General features: G+C 40.9%; 1 protein-coding gene across 2 annotated transcripts in view; it reads left to right on the plus strand.

Moving 5' to 3' along the window:
* Positions 1-18,807, plus strand: part of LMBRD2 (LMBR1 domain containing 2) — a 36,732-nt gene extending 17,925 nt beyond the window's left edge. For both annotated transcript variants that reach the window (XM_058170129.1, XM_058170128.1), the window contains 6 exons: positions 191-288; positions 2,160-2,263; positions 3,753-3,799; positions 4,386-4,491; positions 15,123-15,252; positions 16,798-18,807. In XM_058170129.1, the coding sequence (XP_058026112.1) occupies positions 191-288; positions 2,160-2,263; positions 3,753-3,799; positions 4,386-4,491; positions 15,123-15,252; positions 16,798-16,858 (546 nt within the window). In that variant the 3' untranslated portion in view covers positions 16,859-18,807. The remainder of the gene's footprint in view (positions 1-190; positions 289-2,159; positions 2,264-3,752; positions 3,800-4,385; positions 4,492-15,122; positions 15,253-16,797) is intronic.
* The last annotated feature ends 1,904 nt before the right edge of the window (positions 18,808-20,711 follow it).

Genomic DNA, 20,711 nt, shown 5'->3' on the forward strand with positions numbered 1-20,711 from the left:
CACCGTTCTCTGCAGTATCAAATTATAATACTATTTTGTATGGTACAATGAGGTGTCCACAGAACACATACTGCCTAAAATTATGGATTTTAAAGCCAGACCTTATTTAATATCAGTATGTAAAATATTTTGAGCAAAAAAACAAAACAAAACTTGACTTTGCTAACATCCATTGCTTTTTGCTTCTCAGATTATGGGATCGATGAAAGTATTGTCCTTCATAGCAGATGGCTTTTATATTTATTATCCCATGCTGGTTGTCATTCTCTGCATTGCTACTTACTTCAGGTAGGAACCTGTTTTTTTTTCAAAGTTGTATTGTTTGGATATTGTGTGTTCTGAAATTGCTCTTCCCGTCTCAGATGAATTGGTCTTTCTCAGCCAGTTCAGAAAATGTTGAAAAAAATAGAGCAAGCTTTAACATCAGCTCGAGTTTTTCCCTCCCTTTTCCTGACAGAGAAATTTTAGAGTTGCAAGCACAATAACCAGTGAGCCTCCTCAGATTGTTTGGCTGGTGATAAGTAAAATAAATTTGTACCACCAAAAAGACATAGCTCTCCTGCTTGACACACCATTAGAATGTAACTTAATTCCAGGGCTGTCTTAACATATGGGCTTGATGGTCACTTGCCCATGGGCCCTCCAAGCATAGGGGCCCCAGACTAATCTGTGTGTGTTAACCCTTCAATGCACCTTGTATCATATAAATACCAGTCCGCGGCTGACTGTCGGTGGCGAGTCATTGGCCCCGATGGAGAGGGTGCGCAACTTAGGCGTCCTCCTGGATGAACGGCTGTCTCTAGAAGATCATTTGACGGCCGTCTCCAGGAGAGCGTTCTACCAGGTTTGCCTGGTGCGCCAGTTGCGCCCCTTTCTAGACCGGGATGCCCTATGCACGGTCACTCACGCACTCGTGACGTCTCGCCTGGATTACTGCAATGCTCTCTACATGGGGCTCCCCTTGAAGGGCATCCGGAGGCTGCAGTTAGTCCAGAATGCGGCTGCGCGGGTGATAGAGGGAGCCCCTCGTGGCTCCCGTATGACACCTATCCTGCGCAGACTGCACTGGCTACCTGTGGCCTTCCGGGTGCGCTTCAAGGTTTTGGTGACCATCTTTAAAGCGCTCCATGGCATAGGGCCGGGCTACTTACGGGACCGCCTGCTGCTACCGAATACCTCTCTCCGACCCGTGCGCTCTCATAGAGAGGGACTCCTCAGGGTGCCGTCAGCGAGGCAATGTCGTCTGGCGGCGCCCAGGGGAAGGGCCTTCTCTGTGGGGGCTCCCACCCTTTGGAACGAACTACCCCCAGGACTTCGTCAGCTTCCGGACCTTCGGACCTTCCGCCGCGAGCTTAAAACACACTTATTTATTTGCGCAGGACTGAGTTAGATTTTAAATTTACGGGTTTTAAACTGGGTTTTATTTTTTATATTTTTAAATATTTGGCGTTTAGAATAAGTTTTTTAATTGTTTTTTACTCTGTATTTATGTGTTTTTAAGTGCCTGTTAACCGCCCTGAGTCCCTCGGGAGATAGGGCGGTATACAAATATGATTAAATAAATAAATAAATAAATAAATATTACATTTTACTGCATTTTTTATTAATACTTACATGCAAATATATGTTTAATTTTATCAACCATTTACATTTTTATTCTTATGGGTTGTCGTAGTACAGTGCTTTGCCCGGGGGCCCATAATGCTTTAAGAGGGCCCTGCTTAATTCACATGCTTTAAAAAGATATTTTAAACATATTTTGTTTTATCTGTCTTGACTCTTAATTCCAATTCACATAGTTTGTGAAATGATCTTTTTCTTTTTGTTGAGATTGGATTGGGCCAGTGGCTGTGGATTTGGAAAAAGTTGTTTCTTTGCCCTTCCCCCCCTCCCTTCCTCTCCCATGGCAGTAATTCCATAAAATGCCACATAAGGTTCTCTCTAGTACAGGTGATTCTAGACTTAGCAAGCTATTTCAATGTTGAGAAGCATTATTTGGGGCAATCAACAGGTAGCCTTAGTTACACAAAATCAATATTTCCCCTCCACTGTGATAATTGTGCCTATTTATTGGATCATATGTCCCTTCCAGTTAGTGCAAAAAAAAATCCTTATTTTGTTCTGTTTTTTATTGTTTGGCAATGGTTTTTTTTTTCCAGTTTAGGAACTCGGTGTTTGAATCTTCTGGGATTCCAGCAGTTCATGGGTGACAATGAGATGACTTCAGACCTAATAGATGAAGGAAAAGAGTTAATCAGAAGAGGTACAAGAGATGCTTTTTGTGATCATTCGAATACAGAACTTTGGAATTTTAAACATTTCTTCTTTATTCCCATATTTTAAAGAATTATCTTCCTGGGGTTTATCAAATATGCCGATAAAGGAGATTATTTGTAGCTTAGGATTGAAATGACGGATCTTTCATACCCTCTGAGTTGGCTGTTTTTTTGGTGATTTTCATTTCTCAAACTAGGGGGCATCATCACTGCACTAGTTATCTAGTTTGGGTAATAAAATGTCTGCAAGAAAACAACTCAGTTCACAGAGCACCATGGACCCCGGTATCAAATATGTATCTGGACTGTATTCTGTCCTCAAAAAAGGTCAACTGAATGCTCTTGCAGAGCAAGACATGATGAATAGGCGCCACTTAATGATTTTTAATAACACGCAGCGTCCTTGATAGTTAATAATTTCAACAATTAAGAAGCAGGCCTGTTGGGTTTTGCACATAAGTAGGGAGGACCCAACTCTTCTGAAAATTCTGTTTAGAGATTCACCTTCCACCAGGCTCTATATTGACATTTGTTGCCAATGATACAAAGAATGCATTTTCTAGTTTCTGTGTAGTTTTAAGGCAAAAGAAATATCTTCATCTTTACATTATTAAGAAATGCAGGCTCCTAATTCTGCTTTGTGCATTTCTGACTTAATGCATAAATAACTCTTCTAATGTACATGTGTAAAATCTACAGTAGAAGCATAGAGGTAAATAGTGGCTTAGCCTTAGCCTTCATTCTACTTGCATCGTGACTTTTTATCCAGTTTTAGACGGGATTTTGGCATTGCAATCATTTGTTTCCCATGTGGAGATTTTTTTACTGAGCAAAAATCAAGGAATCTGGCTAATTCCCTTGTTCCATGTTCTATATCAGGGGTGTCAAACTGGATTTCCTTGAGGGCTGGATCAGCATTGTAGTTTTCCGCACCAGGTGGGGAGAGCAGGGACCGATGCTTCCTGCAGCACCCTGGAGGCCAAAATGGGGTGCAGGGGGTAGGGTGCGGGGCCAGATCTAAACATTGCGGGCCTTGAGTTTGACACCCCTGTTCTACATTACTGTTTATGTACAGAAGTAAAGTATTAGAAAGACAGAAAATAGACAGTTATTTGGATTAGATTAGACAGTGTTTTGAATACTCACAATGGAAAAGATTAGCATTTTGAATCTGTTCACTTCCAAAGCATGTCCAATTTATACTTTCTTGGCCCCACTACTCAATAGTGCCTCAGATTTTTTTCTAATCAGGAAACTTGAACATAGTCAAAAAAAAAGCTACCACCTGGCTCCTCCAACCATCATGCAGTTACAACGGAAAGGGGACTACTAAACCATCATGCATTTCTTCTGACCCCAAAGTTTGTAATTCTTAATGGAAGAAAACTGATTTTACTGAAAGTGTATATTATGTTGTTTTTTTAAAAAAAAAATAATAATCGCTGTACATCTAAATGAAAACATTTTTCTCTCTAGAAAAGAGAAAACGGCAAAGGCAGGAAGATGGAGATAACAGGAGACGGGTATGTTCAACAAATATATTTTCTCTAATGGTCATTTCTGCAGCAGGCAATCCAATCCTAAATTGGTAAAAATAGGTGGCATATTACGTTTTGCGTAAAACATTGGTTTCTTTTTCTGAGCAGCATTACATTATAACCATTTGGTTATAATAATGGTTAGATTGCCTTGGTACTTTATAACTAATCCTTTTTGGTACTAGATACTGGTATTTTGAACACGGTTGCCTTTCTTTTTATAAATGCTCCAAATACTGAAGCATCTTCAGTTCTCACAGGATTTCAGCTATCTCCTCTGAGAAGACCAAGCTCTTATACAATTTAGGCGTTCTTCGCATGTGAGATCGTACAAGATTTCAGTCATTTAAAATTATTTTTTTATTAATCAGTAGGCGGAGCATGGTCCCCATCTTGGATGCAGTAGACTTAATGGGCAGTGTGGTGTTGAACTTTTCTTTGAGTGCTACATTCTTCCACTTTCTCCTCCTTCATTTGCAAATGATGCAAAGTCAGACATTAAAATCAACTGTGTTATACAATGTGTGTCTGTGTCTGTGTGTCTGTATTCACTCTGTGTATTTTTGGACAGGAGTGGAAAGAACGGTATGGAAACAATCGTGAACCTTCAACAAGAAACAGAAATATTCAAGCAGACCAAAAAGAGTCTAGTTTCACAGAGATCAATACAAACAGATGTAAGTATACCATTAACAATTTAATTTTGCTTTTTGTTTTGGACTTAAGAGATTTTTTTTTAAATTCCAACCCAGCCTTCCAAGGGGACCTTTGAGGAGAAATCTCTGCCCCTCCCACTTTCCCTTTCCAAGGCAGCCTTCCAAGAGGACCTCTCGAAAGAGCGAAAGCTTTCTCCTGGCCGTTTACCACCACCACACACTCCACGCCGCCATCCTAGGCTGGGTTAGAAACAAGGAGGAAGTTCAAGGACCACATCGATGGCACGAGCTCAGATTGCCGGCTGGGGATGATGGGCGCTGCAGTGCGATCTCGGGAGAGACTAGGGGAAGAAAGAATGACTGTTTCCCACACCCTAGGATTGGGAAAACATTGACCCCCTTAGTTGCGGGAGAAGGGTTGCGCTTCAAAGCGGTCGCCTCCATCCATCAATCCATCCTTCCTTCCTTACTTCCATCCATCCATCCATCCATCCATTTTTTTTCCCCAGCGAGCGGTGCGTGTGTGTGGCATGCAAGCAAGGCGTGTCACGGGCGTGTGTGTGTGTGTTTGTGGTGGGGTCTCGTCCCAGCCACCCACCCACTCGCTCCCTTTCCCTCTTCGGGCGTGGGCTGTTCCCGTTCGCCTGGCCTCCGTCCTCCGATCTCCTGCGCTGGGAGGCGGCGGCGAGCCAGCGGCAACCGGGCACCGCGGACTTTGGCAAGGAGGAAGGTGGGAGGAAGCGGAGCTGCCGGCTGTGGGGGTTGAGGCGTGCAAGAGGAGTGGCGTGGAAAGGCCTTTTGTGTGTGTGTGCGTGTGTGTGCGTGTGCCCTAGGGAGGAAGCGGAGCTGCCGGCTGTGTGGGGGTTGAGGCGTGCAAGAGGCGCGCCTCCTCCTCTTCCTCCACGCTCGCTCCTCTTGCACGCCTCAACCCCACCATCCCCACCCTCTCCAGCGTGAAGGTCACCTCCTCCTCTTCCAGGCGGCGGCGGCGGCTCCGGCTCGGCGGGCGCCACAGCCGGCAGCTCCGCTTCCCTCACGGTCCCAGTCCAGCGAGCGGTGGCGACATGCGGCGCGCTCCGCTTTCACCGTTCGGCTGGATTGGGACCGCTTGCGGGTCCGCGCGGGCGGGGAGCCGCCAGCCTTCTCGGCCGGCGCTTTCACCGTTCGGGGAAACCCTCCCTCCCTCAGCCGAGAAGGCTGGCGGCTCCCCCGCCGCCGCGACCAAGCGGTCCCAATCAGCGAGCGGTGGCGACATGCGGCGCGCTCCGCTTTCACCGTTCGGCTGACTGGGACCAGTGGGAAGCGGAGCTGCCGGCTGTGGCGCTCGCTCGGAGCGGAGCGGAGCCGCCGCGCCCGCCGCCGCCTGGAAGAGGAGGAGGTGACCTTCACGCTGGAGAGGGTGGGGATGGTGGGGTTGAGGCGTGCAAGAGGAGCGGCGTGGAGGAAGAGGAGGAGGCGCGCCTCTGCACGCCTCAACCCCCACACAGCCGGCAGCTCCGCTTCCTCCCTAGGGCACACAGGCGCGCACACACGCACACACACACAAAAGGCCTTTCCACGCCACTCCTCTTGCACGCCTCAACCCCCACAGCCGGCAGCTCCGCTTCCCACCTTCCTCCTGCCAAAGTCCGCGGTGCCCGGTTGCCGCTGGCTCGCCGCCGCCTCCCAGCGCAGGAGATCGGAGGACGGAGGCCAGGCGAACGGGAACACTGCACCACCAGGGCTTCCCCGCGCCAATGCACAGCCCGCCAAGTTTGCGCCGTCCGCCCACCAGACACGGGAATGGGGGCCGGCCTGGGGGCGACAAATCCTGTGAGACCTCGGCGGGCCCGCTCCCCGTCCCTCCCATGGGAGTCCGTTCGGTACCCCCTCCTGTGCGGGGTTCCCGAAGACGTAGACTCGAGTATAAGCCGAGGGGACGTTTTTCAGCACAAAAAACGTGCTGAAAAACTCGGCTTATACTCGAGTATATACGGTAGCTCTCCTGCTTGACACACCATTAGAATGTAACTTAATTCCAGGGCTGTCTTAACATATGGGCTTGATGGTCACTTGCCCATGGGCCCTCCAAGCATAGGGGCCCCAGACTAATCTCTGTGTGTTAACCCTTCAATGCACCTTGTATCATATAAATACCAGTCCGCGGCTGACTGTCGGTGGCGAGTCATTGGCCCCGATGGAGAGGGTGCGCAACTTAGGCGTCCTCCTGGATGAACGGCTGTCTCTAGAAGATCATTTGACGGCCGTCTCCAGGAGAGCGTTCTACCAGGTTTGCCTGGTGCGCCAGTTGCGCCCCTTTCTAGACCGGGATGCCCTATGCACGGTCACTCACACACTCGTGACGTCTCGCCTGGATTACTGCAATGCTCTCTACATGGGGCTCCCCTTGAAGGGCATCCGGAGGCTGCAGTTAGTCCAGAATGCGGCTGCGCGGGTGATAGAGGGAGCCCCTCGTGGCTCCCGCATGACACCTATCCTGCGCAGACTGCACTGGCTACCTGTGGCCTTCCGGGTGCGCTTCAAGGTTTTGGTGACCATCTTTAAAGCGCTCCATGGCATAGGGCCGGGCTACTTACGGGACCGCCTGCTGCTACCGAATACCTCTCTCCGACCCGTGCGCTCTCATAGAGAGGGACTCCTCAGGGTGCCGTCAGCGAGGCAATGTCGTCTGGCGGCGCCCAGGGGAAGGGCCTTCTCTGTGGGGGCTCCCACCCTTTGGAACGAACTACCCCCAGGACTTCGTCAGCTTCCGGACCTTCGGACCTTCCGCCGCGAGCTTAAAACACACTTATTTATTTGCGCAGGACTGAGTTAGATTTTAAATTTACGGGTTTTAAACTGGGTTTTATTTTTTATATTTTTAAATATTTGGCGTTTAGAATAAGTTTTTTAATTGTTTTTTACTCTGTATTTATGTGTTTTTAAGTGCCTGTTAACCGCCCTGAGTCCCTCGGGAGATAGGGCGGTATACAAATATGATTAAATAAATAAATAAATAAATAAATATTACATTTACTGCATTTTTATTAATACTTACATGCAAATATATGTTTAATTTTATCAACCATTTACATTTTTATTCTTATGGGTTGTCGTAGTACAGTGCTTTGCCCGGGGGCCCATAATGCTTTAAGAGGGCCCTGCTTAATTCACATGCTTTAAAAAGATATTTTAAACATATTTTGTTTTATCTGTCTTGACTCTTAATTCCAATTCACATAGTTTGTGAAATGATCTTTTCTTTTTGTTGAGATTGGATTGGGCCAGTGGCTGTGGATTTGGAAAAAGTTGTTTCTTTGCCCTTCCCCCCCTCCCTTCCTCTCCCATGGCAGTAATTCCATAAAATGCCACATAAGGTTCTCTCTAGTACAGGTGATTCTAGACTTAGCAAGCTATTTCAATGTTGAGAAGCATTATTTGGGGCAATCAACAGGTAGCCTTAGTTACACAAAATCAATATTTCCCCTCCACTGTGATAATTGTGCCTATTTATTGGATCATACGTCCCTTCCAGTTAGTGCAAAAAAAAATCCTTATTTTGTTCTGTTTTTTATTGTTTGGCAATGGTTTTTTTTTTCCAGTTTAGGAACTCGGTGTTTGAATCTTCTGGGATTCCAGCAGTTCATGGGTGACAATGAGATGACTTCAGACCTAATAGATGAAGGAAAAGAGTTAATCAGAAGAGGTACAAGAGATGCTTTTTGTGATCATTCGAATACAGAACTTTGGAATTTTAAACATTTCTTCTTTATTCCCATATTTTAAAGAATTATCTTCCTGGGGTTTATCAAATATGCCGATAAAGGAGATTATTTGTAGCTTAGGGTTGAAATGACGGATCTTTCATACCCTCTGAGTTGGCTGTTTTTTTGGTGATTTTCATTTCTCAAACTAGGGGGCATCATCACTGCACTAGTTATCTAGTTTGGGTAATAAAATGTCTGCAAGAAAACAACTCAGTTCACAGAGCACCATGGACCCCGGTATCAAATATGTATCTGGACTGTATTCTGTCCTCAAAAAAGGTCAACTGAATGCTCTTGCAGAGCAAGACATGATGAATAGGCACCACTTAATGATTTTTAATAACACGCAGCGTCCTTGATAGTTAATAATTTCAACAATTAAGAAGCAGGCCTGTTGGGTTTTGCACATAAGTAGGGAGGACCCAACTCTTCTGAAAATTCTGTTTAGAGATTCACCTTCCACCAGGCTCTATATTGACATTTGTTGCCAATGATACAAAGAATGCATTTTCTAGTTTCTGTGTAGTTTTAAGGCAAAAGAAATATCTTCATCTTTACATTATTAAGAAATGCAGGCTCCTAATTCTGCTTTGTGCATTTCTGACTTAATGCATAAATAACTCTTCTAATGTACATGTGTAAAATCTACAGTAGAAGCATAGAGGTAAATAGTGGCTTAGCCTTAGCCTTCATTCTACTTGCATCGTGACTTTTTATCCAGTTTTAGACGGGATTTTGGCATTGCAATCATTTGTTTCCCATGTGGAGATTTTTTTACTGAGCAAAAATCAAGGAATCTGGCCCCAATTCCCCTTGTTCCATGTTCTATATCAGGGGTGTCAAACTGGATTTCCTTGAGGGCTGGATCAGCATTGTAGTTTTCCGCACCAGGTGGGGAGAGCAGGGACCGATGCTTCCTGCAGCACCCTGGAGGCCAAAATGGGGTGCAGGGGGTAGGGTGCGGGGCCAGATCTAAACATTGCGGGCCTTGAGTTTGACACCCCTGTTCTACATTACTGTTTATGTACAGAAGTAAAGTATTAGAAAGACAGAAAATAGACAGTTATTTGGATTAGATTAGACAGTGTTTTGAATACTCACAATGGAAAAGATTAGCATTTTGAATCTGTTCACTTCCAAAGCATGTCCAATTTATACTTTCTTGGCCCCACTACTCAATAGTGCCTCAGATTTTTTTCTGATCAGGAAACTTGAACATAGTCAAAAGAAAAGCTACCACCTGGCTCCTCCAACCATCATGCAGTTACAACGGAAAGGGGACTACTAAACCATCATGCATTTCTTCTGACCCCAAAGTTTGTAATTCTTAATGGAAGAAAACTGATTTTACTGAAAGTATATATTAAGTTGTTTTTTTAAAAAATAATAATAATCGCTGTACATCTAAATGAAAACATTTTTCTCCCTAGAAAAGAGAAAACGGCAAAGGCAGGAAGATGGAGATAACAGGAGACGGGTATGTTCAACAAATATATTTTCTCTAATGATCATTTCTGCAGCAGGCAATCCAATCCTAAATTGGTAAAAATAGGTGGCATATTACGTTTTGCGTAAAACATTGGTTTCTTTTTCTGAGCAGCATTACATTATAACCATTTGGTTATAATAATGGTTAGATTGCCTTGGTACTTTATAACTAATCCTTTTTGGTACTAGATACTGGTATTTTGAACACGGTTGCCTTTCTTTTTATAAATGCTCCAAATACTGAAGCATCTTCAGTTCTCACAGGATTTCAGCTATCTCCTCTGAGAAGACCAAGCTCTTATACAATTTAGGCGTTCTTCGCATGTGAGATCGTACAAGATTTCAGTCATTTAAAATTATTTTTTTATTAATCAGTAGGCGGAGCATGGTCCCCATCTTGGATGCAGTAGACTTAATGGGCAGTGTGGTGTTGAACTTTTCTTTGAGTGCTACATTCTTCCACTTTCTCCTCCTTCATTTGCAAATGATGCAAAGTCAGACATTAAAATCAACTGTGTTATACAATGTGTGTGTGTGTCTGTGTGTCTGTATTCACTCTGTGTATTTTTGGACAGGAGTGGAAAGAACGGTATGGAAACAATCGTGAACCTTCAACAAGAAACAGAAATATTCAAGCAGACCAAAAAGAGTCTAGTTTCACAGAGATCAGTACAAACAGATGTAAGTATACCATTAACAATTTAATTTTGCTTTTTGTTTTGGACTTAAGAGATTTTTTTTTAAAATTTAGAAATGTGATTGATTTAATTCTCTTACTTGCTCTGAGGCAACTTGTATATTTCTGAAGATCATGGATAATATTTGACCACACTATTTCATTCAGTTCCAAGAAGGTTGGTACAATTTTTAGTGAAGTTGGTGACATCAAACTGGAAGTAAATTGGAAACATTGGGGAAATAATTGATCAATTTTTTTTTTTTTTTATTAAAATAGTTTTACAACAATTAAATTTTTTCCCCCTCCCCCCTCCCTCCTAAACCCCCCTCCCCCCCCCCCCCCCGGACTTCCCGGAGCAAACACAAGGTATAGTTCCTTAAACAAAACAGTCATACATTAAATTTTTAAAATCTAACACAATTATAATCTTTCTCTCACATAACCTGACTTCTTCCATTAAAATCAAAATAACATCCTTCATTCAAAAGCAATCCGAAATTTCTTAATCTGATATCTATTTTGAATATAATCAATCCAGTTCTTCCATTCATTTAAATATTTTCTTGAGTACTGTCTTTCAAGAAGGCTGAGATTTTAGCCATCTCAGCCAAATTGGAAACTTTCAATATCCATTCTTCTATTGTGGGTAATTCTTTTTTCTTCCAATATTGTCCAATCAACAGTCGTGCTGCTGTTATTAAGTTCAAAATCAACTTAGTCTCAATCACTGTACAGTCCGTTGTTATTCCCAAAAGGAAAAATTGCGGTAGGAACTTTATCTTCTTCTTCAAAACATTCTGCATAATCCACCAGATTCTTATCCAGAAAGACTTAATTTTCTTACAAGTCCACCATACATGAAAATATGTAGCATCATCACAATTACATCTCCAACATTTCGCTTGCATATCTGGATACATACATGATAATTTCTTAGGATCTAAATGCCATCTATAAAACATCTTATAAAAATTTTCCCTTAAATTCTGTGCTTGCGTAAATTTAACATTTCTAACCCAAATTTTTTCCCATGTTTATAATTGATCAAATTTTGATTTAGTAAAAGTTGCTTCCTTATTCCCCTCCCCCCCCCGCCCCGCCTGCAATAACTCTGTCAGGTGGGTTGGGTTGAGACAGAGTGACTGGTACAAAGTCATCCAGCCAGCTTTCATGCCTAAGGCAGGACTAGAACTCACAGTCTCCTGGTTTCTAGCCTTCTGCCTTAACCATGGACCAAACTGGCTTGGTCATGTATGGATGAATAGTCAGTATGCTGTCCATTCCCACAGGCACATAAATAAACAACATAAATAAAACAACTCAAGAAACTCCATGTACCTGTAAGCAAAAAAATTAATAAATACAAATATCAGATATAAATAACCCCATCTTTCAGTCAAAAAATACTTTCCTGCTTTGGAACAGGAAAGTCTCCAAAGTTGTCCTGAAGCCTAGAAAGACAAGATTCATTGTGTTTTCCTGGGATGGAGTTGTAAAGAACAGGATGGAAACTGAGAAGGCCTGCCTCCGAAGCCCCATTCAATAGGATCCCCGTTCTTTGTACTGCTGTCCATCTGTCCAGAAACTCTGAGTGGACAAATACAGAATTATTTAGGCAAAAACCTACTAAAACTGTATTGAGGCTTAATAAAAATACAAGCCATTGGACGCATGCACCCAATGCTAGAGCTCCCAAACTAACACCTTGTCCCCAGTGCCTAGGGGAAGAGGCAGTTTCTTGTGAAAGGGCAATAGAGTCGGGCAGTGATGACTAATCTTTTCTGGACCGAGTGGCCAAAGTGCCCGAACCCCTGAAATGCAATGTGCCTGTGGGACCTGCACTTGTGCCTAGCCCTCCATGCATGTGATTGATTTAATTCTCTTACTTGCTCTGAGGCAACTTGTATATTTCTGAAGATCATGGATAATATTTGACCACACTATTTCATTCAGTTTCAAGAAGGTTGGTACAATTTTTAGTGAAGTTGGTGACATCAAACTGGAAGTAAATTGGAAACATTGGGGAAATAATTGATCAATTTTTTTTTTTTTTTATTAAAATAGTTTTACAACAATTAAATTTTTTCCCCCCCCCCCCCCCCCCCCCCCTCCCCCCCCCCCCCCGGACTTCCCGGAGCAAACACAAGGTATAGTTCCTTAAACAAAACAGTCATACATTAAATTTTTAAAATCTAACACAATTATAATCTTTCTCTCTCACATAACCTGACTTCTTCCATTAAAATCAAAAATAACATCCTTCATTCAAAAGCAATCCGAAATTTCTTAATCTGATATCTATTTTGAATATAATCAATCCAGTTCTTCCATTCATTTAAATATTTTCTTGAGTACTGTCTTTCAAGAAGGCTGAGATTTTAGCCATCTCAGCCAAATTGGAAACTTTCAATATCCATTCTTCTATTGTGGGTAATTCTTTTTTCTTCCAATATTGTCCAATCAACAGTCGTGCTGCTGTTATTAAGTTCAAAATCAACTTAGTCTCAATCACTGTACAGTCCGTTGTTATTCCCAAAAGGAAAAATTGCGGTAGGAACTTTATCTTCTTCTTCAAAACATTCTGCATAATCCACCAGATTCTTATCCAGAAAGACTTAATTTTCTTACAAGTCCACCATACATGAAAATATGTAGCATCATCACAATTACATCTCCAACATTTCGCTTGCATATCTGGATACATACATGATAATTTCTTAGGATCTAAATGCCATCTATAAAACATCTTATAAAATTTTTCCCTTAAATTCTGCGCTATGTAAATTTAACATTTCTAACCCAAATTTTTCCCATGTTTATAATTGATCAAATTTTGATTTAGTAAAAGTTGCTTCCTTATTCCCCTCCCCCCCACCACCGCCCCGCCTGCAATAACTCTGTAAGGTGGGTTGGGTTGAGACAGAGTGACTGGTACAAAGTCATCCAGCCAGCTTTCATGCCTAAGGCGGGACTAGAACTCACAGTCTCCTGGTTTCTAGCCTTCTGCCTTAACCATGGACCAAACTGGCTTGGTCATGTATGGATGAATGGTCAGTATGCTGTCCATTCCCACAGGCACATAAATAAACAACATAAATAAAACAACTCAAGAAACTCCATGTACCTGTAAGCAAAAAAATAAATAAATACAAATATCAGATATAAATAACCCCATCTTTCAGTCAAAAAATACTTTCCTGCTTTGGAACAGGAAAGTCTCCAAAGTTGTCCTGAAGCCTAGAAAGACAAGATTCATTGTGTTTTCCTGGGATGGAGTTGTAAAAAACAGGATGGAAACTGAGAAGGCCTGCCTCCGAAGCCCCATTCAATAGGATCCCCGTTCTTTGTACTGCTGTCCATCTGTCCAGAAACTCTGAGTGGACAAATACAGAATTATTTAGGCAAAAACCTACTAAAACTGTATTGAGGCTTAATAAAAATACAAGCCATTGGACGCATGCACCCAATGCTAGAGCTCCCAAACTAACACCTTGTCCCCAGTGCCTAGGGGAAGAGGCAGTTTCTTGTGAAAGGGCAATAGAGTCGGGCAGTGATGGCTTATCTTTTCTGGACCGAGTGGCCAAAGTGCCCGAACCCCTGAAATGCAATGTGCCTGTGGGACCCACACTTGTGCCTAGCCCTCCGTGCATGTGTGCACAGCCCCCTGCATCCCCTCCGCCCCGCATGCACACACACCCTGTGTGTGCCCCCACACATGCACACCCCGTATGTGCCCACACCCACGCACATGCACAGCAGAGACCCAAAGACCAGCTGGCCGGCGGGACACACGTGCATGCATGGCGGAGCTGAACTGGGGCGATGGCTCGCATACCCACAGAGAGGGCGCTGCGTGCTACCTCTGGCACGCGTGCCATAGGTTCGCCATCACGGGAGTGGGGGCTTTCTGTCTTTAAGGGGGAGTCCCTGTTCTACCAGGTAGACACAAATAACAGGAACACTTCCAGCAAATCTGGAACAGTGGCCATGCTGAGGACCACGCATGGTTTGCTGTGACAAGCAGAAATCACTGGGGAGAAGCATTCTCACAAATAACCTGGTCCTATGCCATGTAGGACTTTAAAGGTGGCAACCAGGGCCTTGAATTGCATCTGGAAGCTACCAGTAGCCAGTGCTGCTCAGGTAGCAACAGTATTTGGGTAGATCAGGTTGCTTTGATAGAAAACCCACTTAATCTTTCCCCTGGTACAGCTGACAAAGAGGAGAACCTGTGGCTTAGTGGTTAATACATCTGCCTAATACGCAGGCAGCCCAAGTTCGAATCCAATTAAGGGTATGGCTAGCTGATGAAAGTTAAATAGCTTGAAATAGATCTATACTAGTCTCCCTTTATTTCTATATCAGCAAAATACAAATATATTTATGTGTGTGTGTTTGGATGGATGGATACAGTGTGTGTGTGTGTGTGTGTACACAATATAGCCAATCCGTCCCTATTCCTTTTGATTTGTGATTCAAAAGAATTACATTTTATTCATACTTTATTATTTTTATAATGTATTATATTTATAATAAATACATATAATAACAATTGCATTATTTTAGAAATGGTGTTTGAATTTTTGTATTATATGTTAATCTTAATAATTAATATCCTTGAAAATATTGAGACCGTCTATCCATTCCAGATCAATTTTTTTTTTCTGGCCAAGGCCTTTTCTACTATTTGTTGGAGCTCAACAGGCCCCTTGACTATATTGTAAAATGTCTTCCTGCAGTGACTTCCAAGTACACCAGGTCAAATGGAAGGAACGAAAGGGACAGAGTAGAACTTCTTCAGGATGCAGAACCTCTGGACTTCAATGCCGATTCAGTCAACGAAGATCCTCTTGACTCTGAATCAGGAAGGTAAGGAGCATCTAGATTAGACTAACATTGTCTGTAAATACTCATCACAATCATTTCCTTGATGCCCGGAAATTCATGTTCAGATTTCTCATTAACTAAGTTCTGTTAAAAATGCAAACACAAAGCAAAGTAGGAGATCTCATGATAGGTTTCCAACATCTGGTCCGGGGAAGAGATAATTATAAAAGCGTGATCCCAAAAAGATTTTATTGTTTTCTGTTTTCCAATTTTCCTGTACTGGAATACTATCAAGAAAACTTACTGTAATACACATACATCTGCACTAAATTTCAGGTGCTTAAATATTCATGGCGTTGAAAGACAGTTGCTTCCATTATTAATATCAGATTTCTTGTCACTTGAGTTTTTACACTGAATGTAACCCTAGATATTCCATATTTTATATAGAAAAATTAGAATACAGGTATTCCTCGACTTACAAGAGTTAATTTAGTGACTGTTCAAAGTTACAATGGCACTAAAAAAGTGATATGACCATTTTTTATGTCCGTTGCAGCATTCCCATGGTCACATGATCAGTTGCAGTGTCCCAGGATCTTGTGATCACCTTTTGTGATCTTCTGACAAGCAAAATCAATGGGGAAGCCAGATTTACTTTAACAACCGTGCTGCTAACTTAACAACTGCAGTGATTCACTTAACAACTATGGCAAAAAAGGTCGTAAAATGGAGCAAAATAACACATAACAAATTTCTCGCTTAGCAACAAAATGTTTGGGCTCAATTATGGTCATAAATCAAGGACTACCTGTATGAATTTGAATATTGCAGAGGTGCCGTTATAACCTGATCTTTTGTCAATTAGTCAATGTCAATAGTGCTATTCCATGCATGTCCATGTATGTGATAAATGAGGTGTAGTTTACAGGTTTTCTACTTTTGATTATTTATTAGCATTCTTATTTTGCCTTTATTACTTTATAAATTGTCAGGGTTCTGACAGATGCCCTAATTAAATCATGAGCCTTGAGCCAGGCTTCAAAAGAAATCCAATTATTTATTAGGAGCTTCATGTCTGCACATTCCAAGTGAAGGCAACTCTTTTACCCCACGTAATTTACAACCCAGTAATGACCCTGTTTCCCCCCTCCCCCCAGGGTGTGTCATCAGTCACATTCACCAACAGAGCAATTTCGTATGTTGTAGAGATCACTCCCCTCCGGATGCTGTTAGTAACCCTGGGAGAGTTGAGAGAGTTATGTCTGGAATGTGCTTTTGTTTTTGGCTGCCGTGCTACTTCACCGGTTTCCCATCCTCTTTGCCTATGGCAATTCAAGGACAGGCCAGTGATGCTTTGCGAATTGACATAAGTAACCCTAGGCGTGAACATACATATTATGCCCTCCTCCTCCTATTTTCTCCCCAACAACAACCCTGTATAATAACATCATTAGTTTGAAAAGGTGCTACCAGACTCCTGATTTTGGGCTTGCATAGCTAATGTGGCTCCCTTCATTCAATGTCTTTAGCTCAAAAACAGGGCCATGTTAAGTTCCATATTTAAAGCCTCTCTGTATTCTACAGGTACCAGCCTGGTGGAAGATACTTGTCAATGTCTCGAAGTAGAATATTTGATGATGTCTAAAGCCCCAAATCTCTTGGATCTCACTCTGGAAAAAACGCCCTGTCAGCATCTCATTCTGCAACCGAATCAGCTTCAGTTCACAAGAGAAGAATGTGAGGAACAAAGAACATTTTTCCTCCAGCAAAATGCACTTTGTAGAATTAGTTGGCCACTTCAAGATGGTGGTGCCTTCTCTACCTTCCCTCTCACTCCTTCAAACTTTGCGTAAGATTTGAATAAGAAGAGAAGGGGTGCAAAGGAGAAAGGGGTGCCAGACGGCCCAGAGACAGAAAGTTCTTGATATTTGGGGTTCTTCTTATCTCATAATGAAGAGGCCTAGTCAACCTCAAAAGCCTCTCCTCAATTTTAGAAGCTGTCCATACATAAAGAAGTATGGTTTTGACTTATTGAGTTGAATCAAGGTAAAGGTAAGGCAGATTTAGTCTTAAAATAACAAATGTTGGGCCCCAAATAAAATGGTAAATGTGCACCTGTGGGAAGTTTTCTTTTTGGGTGGTGGTGTGGGAAGACTTCAGGTTCAAAAGAGATTTCTAAGATTAACACAATTAGGTTTTCCTAAGTGCAGTTCATTAGATTAGCCCTATTTGGTGCAAATATTTTTGGTTAGCTTCTATTCCAGCTTTGGTATGATTCGTGAAAGGCCATCCTGATAGGTTTGGGTTCTCAATTCAAGTTCTTGAAGACCTGGAATGATTTTACAGATCTACGTAGCTTTTCTTCAATGCCTGCCTAACAATCACTGAACAGGAAACAGTTTATGTTTTCTTTATCTATATAGCAAATGATATTTGCACGCATAAGAATATTGATAAAATCTTAATCATATCTTAACAGTTTGAAAACACAATATTTAACTACATATACTGACATACAGCTATAAGGGGAAAACATCACAAAAATGTCTTTTAAGATTCATTTTAAAAAGTTGCTGGTAAAAATTATTCAGCTAAATTATATTTTTGCCATTCTGAATTGCAAAGTTGCAGTTTAAAGTCCATTGCTTTAAATGTAATTTAAGGTTCTTGCAGTTTGGATCTTGCCTTTTGAGAAAATGAATTCTTCTAGTATGAAAATGAAAAAAAGATGACATCCAGCTATTGCCTTACAAAGGAAATCTGTTTTAATCAAGACCATATTTTTACTGCTAGAGCAGTTTTTTTCACTTGGAGAAAAAAAAGACCCCATACCTTTTCAAATAAAGATCATGAGATTTTTCAAAATAATTTTCATAGGTATTCATAAATGCCATATAGAAATGTGTACAGTATTATTGGGACCAGACAATATTGGAAGATGTTAAGAAAAAATAAGCATTTGCCATTCTTTGTTTTCCTGAAGCCAAATCCGGTGATTAGATATTGATTATCATGAGGATTTAAACATCTATCACTATCCTGTGTTTCATACTGGAAGGGGATTTTCATTTTCATTTTATTTATTTTACTTGTTTGCCGCCTATCTCACTACGAGATTTTTTTGTCATTTTAGAAAAGCAAAGTATGTAAATATTTTGATTAGTGAACAGTAATGCTGTACATCCGATTTTTGTTGTTGTTGTTATTGGATAAATATCCCAGAACAATGCAGCCTTAAAGCCACAGTGCTTGGCAGGATTTTTATGAGTACAAAGAGATGTTTTTGCATTCTTGTTTGTAACAACCGTATAAATAATGTGTGATAATTTATTGGGCATTTCCTTATAGTGTCCTAATTCAGGTGTAGCATGAGAAACTAGCAAGGAAGAGATGGAAGAAAATAGACACAGTTAGTGGCCGATCCATATATTTTATAATACGTGAACCAAAAAACATTCATTTTAGAGGGAGAAGGTTATTGTGATTCACAGTAGCTTCAGTGAAGCATCGTTTTAGGCAGTGTGCATCTGGAAAGCAAAATGGCTTATCATCTGTCAAGTATGACTTGGGATACTATTTTCATGAATGCTGAAATTACACTCAGTGCTCAACCTACCAAATATATGACTAATAGAAACTGGAATGTACTGGCAAACGAATTTGCAAATTGTTACATTAATCCCAGTTTAATAGTAAATTTAGAATTTAGAAATTTACTCGATGCCATAAATTGATCTAAACCTCTCGTGTCTGTTAAGAAAAGCTACTTTAGAGTTACCAAATTTCCGAACATTTTTTTGATCTCCAGAAAAAGGTCCGAAATTTTTAATACCTTATTCGTTAGATAAACAGAAATTTTGTTAACTAGTAGATTGAGAACTTAACACTGAGGCTTCTGAAAGGTAGTTAAAATTTGTTTCTTCAGAAGTTATTGGCTCAAATGCACAGTTGCTTTTGCTTTGGAGGGTGAATTTCACATGTAATTTCCTTCAAAGTTTGGAAATGGACTATGCTTATGGGATATTCTCAGGTGACTGACAGATCAAGTAAAGGAGATTTGGTTTAAAATAGTACTTTTTTCTTGAATTTCTTTTTGGGATACAAACATGTTTTTATCTGGAATCACCTTCAAACAGAAATCAGGCAGCTTGCATAAACGCATATAAAACATTCCAGTCAGCAATTCAAACTGCTTGATGCATTAAGTATTAAAACTTCAATGTCTTGCTTTATGCACGCTGTTTTGGAACTTCATGCTACAACAAAAAAGATTTAAAACATTTCTATATCTTTGTGAAGCTGACTCATTTTTTCACTTGTAAGAGTGTCATGGTCATTGGGCTTGTTGTGTGAAGAACTTTGATTTCTTCTTTTAATACAAATTGGAAAATGAGGCTTTTTAGCAGATACATTCATGCAAAAATTTATATTTGCCATTGAAGTCTTTATTTATACCTAATGGTAAGGTTGGAACTGAAATAATTGATTTGTAAATAATATTGGGGATTGGAGTCATGATCAATGAGATATATATATTTGCTGCCAGTAAGTAATTGTTATTTATATCTAATTAGGGATGTGTACATTACTGTAGCATAAATTAAAGTAAAATGTAATGCTGTATATGAATGGAATTAAAATGAACTTTACAATATGTTTCTCTAATTGTCAATGTTTAATGTATAATTGAAATGCCGAAGGAGATGCCTGAAATGAGTGCAGAGAATTCAAAAAAATAAGGGGCATCTATATATTAAATAAATTGTTTTTTAGTTGTGGGAAACATTACAAAATGTGCATTACTACTTGAAGAAATCATTGTGAAGTAGAATTTTCACAATTTTTCTTTGCACAAAATTATGCTGCTAATGGTATCGCCAACGAATGGTTGGAACATTTCCCCCCCCCCCATTTTCCACAGGGCTCAAAAATAGTGAAAATCAGCTAATTGAATGTTATTTTGCAATCTTGGTATATAATATTGTATATATTACAAGATGCCATGATTTTCATGTTTGTCATTATTAATATTTGGAGTCATAAAGTTCATTTAACATTAAAATAAGCATCATTTGCAGAATAAAATGGAGAATTATGCTGAAAAATCTGTGTTCTGGATTTAGCAATTCCGGTGCTAGGTTTTCTTCTGTGATTATTTGATAAAAATGTACCAAAAAGGAAAAGGAAAAAATGTTGAGAGATCTGAATATGTCCACCCAAACTTCTTTGAAGGGCTTTTCCTACCTTTGTTATTTTCTCTATTACTACTTTCTGCAATTTATGTCTACGCTTCCTAAATCAGAAAACATTTCAACTACATCATGATTCCTTCTCTCTGCATAACGTGAATTTTGGGTGTGAGTTTCTTATTTTACCAATAAGTGCTCCTTTTGCTGTAGTATATCTACTGATATTGGCCATACCACAAGTGTTCAATGTAAAGGAAATTTGCCAGAATTCTTGTAAATATAGAAGCTTGCTAGATTTTTATTCATATT

Source organism: Ahaetulla prasina, chromosome 2, assembly GCF_028640845.1.
Source record: "Ahaetulla prasina isolate Xishuangbanna chromosome 2, ASM2864084v1, whole genome shotgun sequence".
Classification (NCBI taxonomy): Eukaryota; Metazoa; Chordata; class Lepidosauria; order Squamata; family Colubridae; genus Ahaetulla; species Ahaetulla prasina.